This window comes from Leptodactylus fuscus, chromosome 6 (assembly GCF_031893055.1).
Source record: "Leptodactylus fuscus isolate aLepFus1 chromosome 6, aLepFus1.hap2, whole genome shotgun sequence".
Taxonomy (NCBI): Eukaryota; Metazoa; Chordata; class Amphibia; order Anura; family Leptodactylidae; genus Leptodactylus; species Leptodactylus fuscus.
In genome coordinates this window covers 185,482,552-185,493,233 of record NC_134270.1, presented here as the reverse complement: position 1 = coordinate 185,493,233, position 10,682 = coordinate 185,482,552, and the positions used below count along the sequence as shown (strand labels likewise).

The window sequence follows — 10,682 nt, the reverse complement described above, 5'->3', positions numbered from 1 at the left end:
GGAGGGGTTTGTTCCAGATTTATTAGTGATTTCCACACAGTCATATTACATTTTATTGTATTAATACAATTCTAGTTTATAAACGTCCTTGGGAAAGAAACATTCTGTGATCAGAGGGGAAAGGAGCATTAGTCTGTGATAGGAGGGGAAAGGAGCATTATTGTTCTATTCATTTATGGAACGACAGTGAGTATTTAAGAAGGCGGCCGCTGCGGTCAGAGCTTCAGGGTAATGCAGGAAAAAGGCGAGCACGAGGCGTGGACTGTGCTGACCTGGGCTTGTGGGGTGTCCTTGATGTGTAGCGGTAAGTACTTACCTATAGGAGCCACCTACCTCCCCCTGCTCGGACCTAGTAACACCCTCCGCCTCCAGCATCAGTCTTGTGTAGTTCAGCAAATCGGAACAACTTATCACATGACACTTACCCCTATCACAACGAATGGAGCGCAAAGTGAGTGTGGCCTCTGTAGTCAGGTGACCTGAAGGGTCTATGAAGGTGAGGCCGGTGAGCCCCTTACATAACTACTCCCATTATCCCAGACTACCCCCACCGGGGGCGAGGACAGGACCGGCCACCCAGAAGACGCTCAGCAGGTTCTCCGTCTTCTCTGCTGCCCCTTACACCTTCTTACCTGATGTCTCCAGACTGTGTGAGCAGCGTCTTACCAGCAGCCTCGGCGTCGACCGATATGTCTCACATGACCCAGTAATCCCAATATGAAGAATAATCTGCCCACGGCGCCCCCACAGGCCGTGTCTGGTATTACATCTCCTCTCTATTCAGGCCAATGCTGCATTACCGGCCACAGCCTGGTGACAGGAGGGGGTGCTCTGTGCCTGTCACATGACGTCGTACACACAGTAAAGTCAGACCATTTGCAGTTTTTTGGGGTATTTTTTATTATTATTTATTTTTGTAAATCACAGAAAATGGCAGGAAAACACAAGATAAAAAAAAGTGACAACCTGACAAAAACTAATGCAAGAGGGGGGTGGAGACACAGAACAGACACAAACCCAAGCCTCCCCTATCAGAGGGTCCCTCCGGATTCAGGACCTCCCCACCCACCGCCTACTGGATCCCTCTCAGTCACTACACATACCTCCCCCCACTAGTCGCTGACTACTGACCCATCATACTGCCAGTACTGACCCCCTCACCGCCCCGGACCCCCCGGCCTCACACATTGCCATATTATACATGAAGAATAGGGACATATACTGGACCTCGCACCCCCATAAGAACATCAGGACATGCACTCCTCACACCGGGACACGAACCTATCACCCCCTCCTAATACACAGACAAGACACGGACCTCTCACGCTCGTAGAGACGGAGTACATCAGATATGGAGGAATAGTCTGCGGGGGGGGGGGGGGGGGGGTGAGTGAAGGGGGTTTATTACACAAATCAGACTTCCATAGGAGAGATGCTCTGCATGTCTCTCTGGAAGTCTCGGGGTTAACAGGGACCTATTATTGCCCCTCCAACCCTACGGCCGTCCACCAGACACAAAGTGACCGCAGTACTGGTGCCCTCCGAAATCCCCGCATTAACCCCACAGGTGCTGATACGCCTTTGGCAGCATAGAGGTTAATAGGAAGAGTTTTATTGCAGCCCCCCCTGTAAATCTCTCCACCTTCCCGTCCCGAGTCTCGCTTTGCCCTCCTCGCTCTACCCAATCGTCCCCTCTCTCCCCCTCCGTTAGAACATTAAAAATAAATCAGAAAAAGGAACCAAAAAAAAAAAACCCAAAAACAAAACGGAAATCTCTGCTCCTATTTATAGTTATATATAATATATATATATTTATAATTGTACAGAAACGGGAGAGAATGAGCGGAACAGAACCAAAGTGGAGGCCGGAACAGAAGGCTGGAGGCGGCTCACAGCGGGCAACGCGTTGCTTGAATCCTGGGGTGCTTGTTGCTTTTTTTGTTTTTTGGGGGGGTTCATTTTGTTTTGTTTTTATGTTGTTTTTTCTTTTTTTTTCTTGGTTGTTGGGGGAGGGGGATTCAGAGGGTGGAGAGGGTCCGGGTCTGGGAGATGCGGCTCTGGGAACTTAATAATAAGACTCCTTTTCTACCCAACCTGTAAAGGAATAGAAAAAAAGAAGTGTCAGGATTACTGGGGGGGTCGGGGGCTGGGACCACCACCACATTATCAAGGGGGTCTCAGCACTAATACACACAGCTCCGGGTTACAATGTGCCGCAACCTCAGTGTACTGGGAACCGAACCAGCAGCTTTCAGTAATGTTATCAGTATATGTGACCTCGCTAATTTTGGTGACAAAAGCCACTGTCAGACCTCACTGCCCCATCCCATAGATTTGTATGTCCTCCTCCAAACTTCCTGTCCTCTCCAGGCCCTTCTGTCCCCATTCAGACCCTCCATCCTCCACCAAACTCCTCTGTCCCCCAACAAACTCCTCTGTCCTCCTCACGACCCCTCCATCCTTCGCCAGACTCCTCCCGACCCCTCCATCCTTCACCAGACTCCTCTGTCCTCCTCCCGACCCCTCCATTCTTCACCAGACTCCTCTGTCCTCCTCCCGACCCACCCATTCTTCACCAGACTCCTCTGTCCTCCTCCCGACCCCTCCATCCTTCACCAGACTCCTCTGTCCTCCTCCCGACCCCTCCATTCTTCACCAGACTCCTCTGTCCTCCTCCCGACCCACCCATTCTTCACCAGACTCCTCTGTCCTCCTCCTGACCCCTCCATCCTTCCCCAGACTCCTCTGTCCTCCTCTAGACCCCTCCATCCTTCGCCAGACTCCTCCCGACCCCTCCATCCTTCACTAGACTCCTCTTTCCATTCTCCCAACCCCTCCATCCTTCACCAGACTCCTCTGTCCTCCTCCCGACCCCTCCATCCTTCACCAGACTCCTCTGTCCTCCTCCCGACCCCTCCATCCTTCACCAGACTCCTATGTCCTCCTCCCGACCCCTCCATCCTTCACCAGACTCCTCTGTCCTCCTCCCAACCCCTCCATCCTTCACCAGACTCCTCTGTCCTCCTCCCGACCCCTCCATTCTTCACCAGACTCCTATGTCCTCCTCCCGACCCCTCCATTCTTCACCAGACTCCTCTGTCCTCCTCCCGACCCCTCCATTCTTCACCAGACTCCTATGTCCTCCTCCCGACCCCTCCATCCTTCACCAGACTCCTCTGTCCTCCTCCCGACCCCTCCATTCTTCACCAGACTCCTCTGTCCTCCTCCCGACCCACCCATTCTTCACCAGACTCCTCTGTCCTCCTCCCGACCCCTCCATCCTTCACCAGACTCCTCTGTCCTCCTCCAGACCCCTCCATCCTTCACCAGACTCCTCTGTCCTCCTCCCGACCCACCCATTCTTCACCAGACTCCTCTGTCCTCCTCCCGACCCCTCCATCCTTCACCAGACTCCTCTGTCCTCCTCCAGACCCCTCCATCCTTCACCAGACTCCTCTGTCCTCCTCCAGACCTGTCCATCCTTCACCAGACTCCTCTGTCCTCCTCCACACCCCTCCATCCTTCACCAAACTCTGTGCTCCTCCTGACTCCTTTATCCTCCTCCAGACCTCTCTATCCTCTCCAGACCCCTCCGCTCCAAAACCTTTGTTCCCCTTCAGACTTTTCTGTCCCCCTCCAGAGTTTTCTTCCCTCCTCTTGACACCTCTGTCCCTCCAAGGCCCTTCTATCCCCCAGTTCCCATCCTCCAGACTCCAGTCAATGTATATAACTTGTCCGTATTGTCCTGTACGTCTGTTCTCTGCCACCCACAAAGATTACTGAGAGTTGAGTGGTGGACGCTTCTTCATATGGCCTTGACCCCTCTCCATTCACTCACCTCCTGGGTGTCTCCTAAGGATAAGTTTTCGGATCTCATCATATATAAAGATGAGGAAGCTGTATGGGAAGGCACAGAACCACCAGCTGGGCCTATGGGAAGAGGTAAATATGGGTCAGGTAGTGAGATCTCATCATACTTAGCGATGTTCAGCCCGGCGCCCATTGAGGTCTCCGACATAAATTGGTACAATCGTGACACAAGTCATTTCATTTTGCCCTCAGTTTGGGGTTCCGTCAATCAGACCCCATGATCAGACCTGTACGGCACATCCAGTCCAAGCCATAGAAGATCCCGGTAGCCAAACTACGTCTAAACAGCCCTCTGGCCTGTGGATGCTGCAATGGCCGCCATATTAGTCACTGCCCTGTGTGCCGAGAATCAGATAGAACTACGCAATGGTTGCTCAGGCACCACGACATCTGCCCCAGGCCTGACTCCAGCTTGTTTGTAGCCATCACTATGACTGTCCCACCAGAGAAGATAAACTTCCTTCTGGATTAGGTGACATCCCCTTCACCACAAGAGACATCTAGTACAGGATCTACTTCACCCTGCTTCTTCCATCTCACCTCCCCCAGACTCACTTTAATGGGTACATTCTCAGTGCGATGTCCATCCCAGGGCAATACGACAAGAACGCTGCCAGAGCCGTTTCTTCAAAAAGACCGAAAATGAGGATCTTATTCCTGTGATACAGAGGAGAAACAAAGAAGATGGAGGCTGTGAAGGCTTGTATGACATGGGGGAGGTCTCAGACCACCATTGGCCCCATGACTGACCTACAATCAGACCCCACCCCTGAGGAACCATCACAATGTCACAAGACATAACTCTACACCACCTCCATGTCTCAGATTTACTTCTGTCCTGACACTGGTCGCCCTCATCTGGGGCAGTTACAGCTTCTGTAGACCAGACCTCACCAGAAACGATCATTCATGTCAATGTTCCCACCATTCAGGCCAATGACTATGTCCGGGACACAAACTAGGTGCTATCAGACTTGTAGATGGAGGTGGTCCTAAGTTTGACCCTGGCCAGGAGGTGCTTGATGGTTACCACTGCCACATGACTCTCCTGGAGTGTTTGTGTATAGTCGGACTACTTGTGTGCTCGGTCACTTACTTCATGCCCTGCTGGAACACAGAGTTTCTTCTGGTTTTGCAGATGATGACATCAGCCCATTGTACAACCACAATACTGACGAAGAAGGCCGTGTGACACGTGAACTCCACAATCTTACGCTGCTCGTATGTCTACAAGGAAAGCAGAGATAGGAGGTCAGTGGTGGTGGAGACATCTGCTGCTCTATATCTCAACCTGCCTGATGATATCTGGATACGAGAGGGCAGTGAAGGTGGAGACATCTGCTGCTCTACTGTTCTAGGAGACATCTCCACCTGCCTGATGATATCTGGATACGAGAGGGCAGTAATGGTGGAGACATCTACTGCTCTACATCTCCCCCTGCCTCATGATATCTGGATACGAGAGGGCAGTAATGGTGGAGACATCTGCTGCTCTACATCTCCCCCTGCCTGATGATATCTAGATACGAGAGGGCAGTGAAGGTGGAGACATCTCCATCTGCCTGATGATATCTGGATGCGAGAGGGCAGTAATGGTGGAGACATCTGCTGCTCTACTGTTCTAGGAGACATCTCCACCTGCCTGATGATATCTGGATACGAGAGGGCAGTGAAGGTGGAGACATCTCCATCTGCCTGATGATATCTGGATGCGAGAGGGCAGTAATGGTGGAGACATCTGCTGCTCTACTGTTCTAGGAGACATCTCCACCTGCCTGATGATATCTGGATGCGAGAGGGCAGTAATGGTGGAGACATCTGCTGCTCTACTGTTCTAGGAGACATCTCCACCTGCCTGATGATATCTGGATACGAGAGGGCAGTGAAGGTGGAGACATCTGCTGTTCTACTGTTCTAGGAGACATCTCCACCTGCCTGATGATATCTGGATTACGAGAGGGCAGTGATGGTGGAGACATCTGCCGTTTTGTTGTAAAATTTCGGATTTCATGTCTTTTAGCCAATGGAAATTAGGAGTAGCCGGGGAATCTGTTCTCCATGGATATCAGCAGCAATTGTGGGAAATGGAGACATTGAGGGGGTGACAATATCTGGGAGTGACCTATTACAGGACTTGATGGTTTGTTGTGGTGAATATGGACATCACTCACCCATTGCTGGCCATAACTGTCCTCCAAGTCATTGACCGATCTGTCATCCCAATTTAACCGAATACCAACCAAGTGTGACGGCAAGAAACCATTCTCTGCCAGGATTACAAAGTATGAGAAGAAGCCACCAAGAGCCTGGATCATACCTGAAGGAAGAGGTAGGGGGAGACACAAGAGAAGTGAGTGGTGGGAAACGATAGAAAACAGGGACGTGCTACATTGTGGGGTATTTATTATGGAATTAGTACTCACCAATCTGCCCATACAATACCATGTACTCACCAATCTGCCCATACAATGCCATGTACTCACCAATCTGCCCATACAATACCATGTACTCACCAATCTGCCCATACAATGCCATGTACTCACCAATCTGCCCATACAATACCATGTACTCACCCATCTGCCCATACAATGCCATGTACTCACCCATCTGCCCATACAATGCCATGTACTCACCGATCTGCCCATACAATACCATGTACTCACCAATCTGCCCATACAATACCATGTACTCACCAATCTGCCCATACAATACCATGTACTCACCAATCTGCCCATACAATACCATGTACTCACCAATACCATGTACTCACCAATCTGCCCATACAATGCCATGTACTCGCCAATCTGCCCATACAATACCATGTACTCACCCATCTGCCCATACAATGCCATGTACTCACCGATCTGCCCATACAATGCCATGTACTCACCGATCTGCCCATACAATGCCATGTACTCACCGATCTGCCCATACAATACCATGTACTCACCGATCTGCCCATACAATACCATGTACTCACCAATCTGCCCATACAATACCATGTACTCACCAATCTGCCCATACAATACCATGTACTCACCAATCTGCCCATACAATACCATGTACTCACCAATCTGCCCATACAATACCATGTACTCACCAATCTGCCCATACAATGCCATGTACTCACCAATCTGCCCATACAATGCCATGTACTCACCAATCTGCCCATACAATACCATGTACTCACCCATCTGCCCATACAATGCCATGTACTCACCAATCTGCCCATACAATGCCATGTACTCACCAATCTGCCCATACAATGCCATGTACTCACCAATCTGCCCATACAATGCCATGTACTCACCAATCTGCCCATACAATACCATGTACTCACCCATCTGCCCATACAATGCCATGTACTCACCGATCTGCCCATACAATACCATGTACTCATCCGATCTGCCCATACAATACCATGTACTCACCAATCTGCCCATACAATACCATGTACTCACCAATCTGCCCATACAATGCCATGTACTCACCAATCTGCCCATACAATGCCATGTACTCACCGATCTGCCCATACAATACCATGTACTCACCAATCTGCCCATACAATACCATGTACTCACCAATCTGCCCATACAATACCATGTACTCACCAATCTGCCCATACAATACCATGTACTCACCAATCTGCCCATACAATGCCATGTACTCACCGATCTGCCCATACAATACCATGTACTCACCAATCTGCCCATACAATGCCATGTACTCACCGATCTGCCCATACAATGCCATGTACTCATCCGATCTGCCCATACAATACCATGTACTCACCAATCTGCCCATACAATGCCATGTACTCACCAATCTGCCCATACAATACCATGTACTCACCAATCTGCCCATACAATGCCAGGTACTCACCAATCTGCCCATACAATACCATGTACTCACCAATCTGCCCATACAATACCATGTACTCACCAATCTGCCCATACAATACCATATACTCACCAATCTGCCCATACAATACCATGTACTCACCAATCTGCCCATACAATACCATGTACTCACCAATCTGCCCATACAATACCATGTACTCACCAATCTGCCCATACAATGCCATGTACTCACCAATCTGCCCATACAATGCCATGTACTCACCAATCTGCCCATACAATGCCATGTACTCACCAATCTGCCCATACAATGCCATGTACTCACCAATCTGCCCATACAATACCATGTACTCACCCATCTGCCCATACAATGCCATGTACTCACCGATCTGCCCATACAATGCCATGTACTCATCCGATCTGCCCATACAATACCATGTACTCACCAATCTGCCCATACAATGCCATGTACTCACCAATCTGCCCATACAATACCATGTACTCACCAATCTGCCCATACAATACCATGTACTCACCAATCTGCCCATACAATACCATGTACTCACCAATCTGCCCATACAATGCCATGTACTCACCAATCTGCCCATACAATGCCATGTACTCACCAATCTGCCCATACAATGCCATGTACTCACCAATCTGCCCATACAATACCATGTACTCACCCATCTGCCCATACAATGCCATGTACTCACCGATCTGCCCATACAATGCCATGTACTCATCCGATCTGCCCATACAATACCATGTACTCACCAATCTGCCCATACAATACCATGTACTCACCAATCTGCCCATACAATGCCATGTACTCACCAATCTGCCCATACAATGCCATGTACTCACCAATCTGCCCATACAATACCATGTACTCACCAATCTGCACATACAATGCCATGTACTCACCAATCTGCCCATACAATACCATGTACTCACCAATCTGCCCATACAATACCATGTACTCACCAATCTGCCCATACAATGCCATGTACTCACCAATCTGCCCATACAATGCCATGTACTCACCGATCTGCCCATACAATACCATGTACTCACCAATCTGCCCATACAATGCCATGTACTCACCGATCTGCCCATACAATGCCATGTACTCATCCGATCTGCCCATACAATACCATGTACTCACCAATCTGCCCATACAATGCCATGTACTCACCAATCTGCCCATACAATACCATGTACTCACCAATCTGCCCATACAATGCCAGGTACTCACCAATCTGCCCATACAATACCATGTACTCACCAATCTGCCCATACAATACCATGTACTCACCAATCTGCCCATACAATACCATATACTCACCAATCTGCCCATACAATACCATGTACTCACCAATCTGCCCATACAATACCATGTACTCACCAATCTGCCCATACAATACCATGTACTCACCAATCTGCCCATACAATGCCATGTACTCACCAATCTGCCCATACAATGCCATGTACTCACCAATCTGCCCATACAATGCCATGTACTCACCAATCTGCCCATACAATACCATGTACTCACCCATCTGCCCATACAATGCCATGTACTCACCGATCTGCCCATACAATGCCATGTACTCATCCGATCTGCCCATACAATACCATGTACTCACCAATCTGCCCATACAATACCATGTACTCACCAATCTGCCCATACAATGCCATGTACTCACCAATCTGCCCATACAATACCATGTACTCACCAATCTGCCCATACAATACCATGTACTCACCAATCTGCCCATACAATACCATGTACTCACCAATCTGCCCATACAATGCCATGTACTCACCAATCTGCCCATACAATGCCATGTACTCACCAATCTGCCCATACAATGCCATGTACTCACCAATCTGCCCATACAATACCATGTACTCACCCATCTGCCCATACAATGCCATGTACTCACCGATCTGCCCATACAATGCCATGTACTCATCCGATCTGCCCATACAATACCATGTACTCACCAATCTGCCCATACAATACCATGTACTCACCAATCTGCCCATACAATGCCATGTACTCACCAATCTGCCCATACAATACCATGTACTCACCAATCTGCCCATACAATACCATGTACTCACCAATCTGCACATACAATGCCATGTACTCACCAATCTGCCCATACAATACCATGTACTCACCAATCTGCCCATACAATACCATGTACTCACCAATCTGCCCATACAATACCATGTACTCACCAATCTGCCCATACAATGCCATGTACTCACCGATCTGCCCATACAATGCCAGGTACTCACCAATCTGCCCATACAATGCCATGTACTCACCAATCTGCCCATACAATACCATGTACTCACCAATCTGCCCATACAATGCCATGTACTCACCAATCTGCACATACAATACCATGTACTCACCAATCTGCCCATACAATACCATGTACTCACCAATCTGCCCATACAATACCATGTACTCACCAATCTGCCCATACAATACCATGTACTCACCAATCTGCCCATACAATGCCATGTACTCACCAATCTGCCCATACAATGCCATGTACTCACCAATCTGCCCATACAATACCATGTACTCACCCATCTGCCCATACAATGCCATGTACTCACCAATCTGCCCATACAATGCCATGTACTCACCAATCTGCCCATACAATGCCATGTACTCACCAATCTGCCCATACAATGCCATGTACTCACCAATCTGCCCATACAATACCATGTACTCACCCATCTGCCCATACAATGCCATGTACTCACCGATCTGCCCATACAATACCATGTACTCATCCGATCTGCCCATACAATACCATGTACTCACCAATCTGCCCATACAATACCATGTACTCACCAATCTGCCCATACAATGCCATGTACTCACCGATCTGCCCATACAATGCCAGGTACTCACCAATCTGCCCATAC

At 49.0% G+C, this 10,682-nt stretch overlaps 1 protein-coding gene across 1 annotated transcript in view; it reads right to left on the bottom strand.

The window, feature by feature from the left end:
* Positions 1-2,000: 2,000 nt before the first annotated feature.
* The window catches only part of ATP1A3 (ATPase Na+/K+ transporting subunit alpha 3), an 85,158-nt gene continuing 76,476 nt past the window's right edge, over positions 2,001-10,682 (bottom strand). Inside the window, 5 exon segments of the mRNA XM_075278005.1 lie at positions 2,001-2,094; positions 3,839-3,930; positions 4,426-4,527; positions 4,967-5,097; positions 6,042-6,187. Coding sequence (XP_075134106.1) covers positions 2,066-2,094; positions 3,839-3,930; positions 4,426-4,527; positions 4,967-5,097; positions 6,042-6,187 — 500 coding nt within the window. The 3' untranslated portion in view covers positions 2,001-2,065.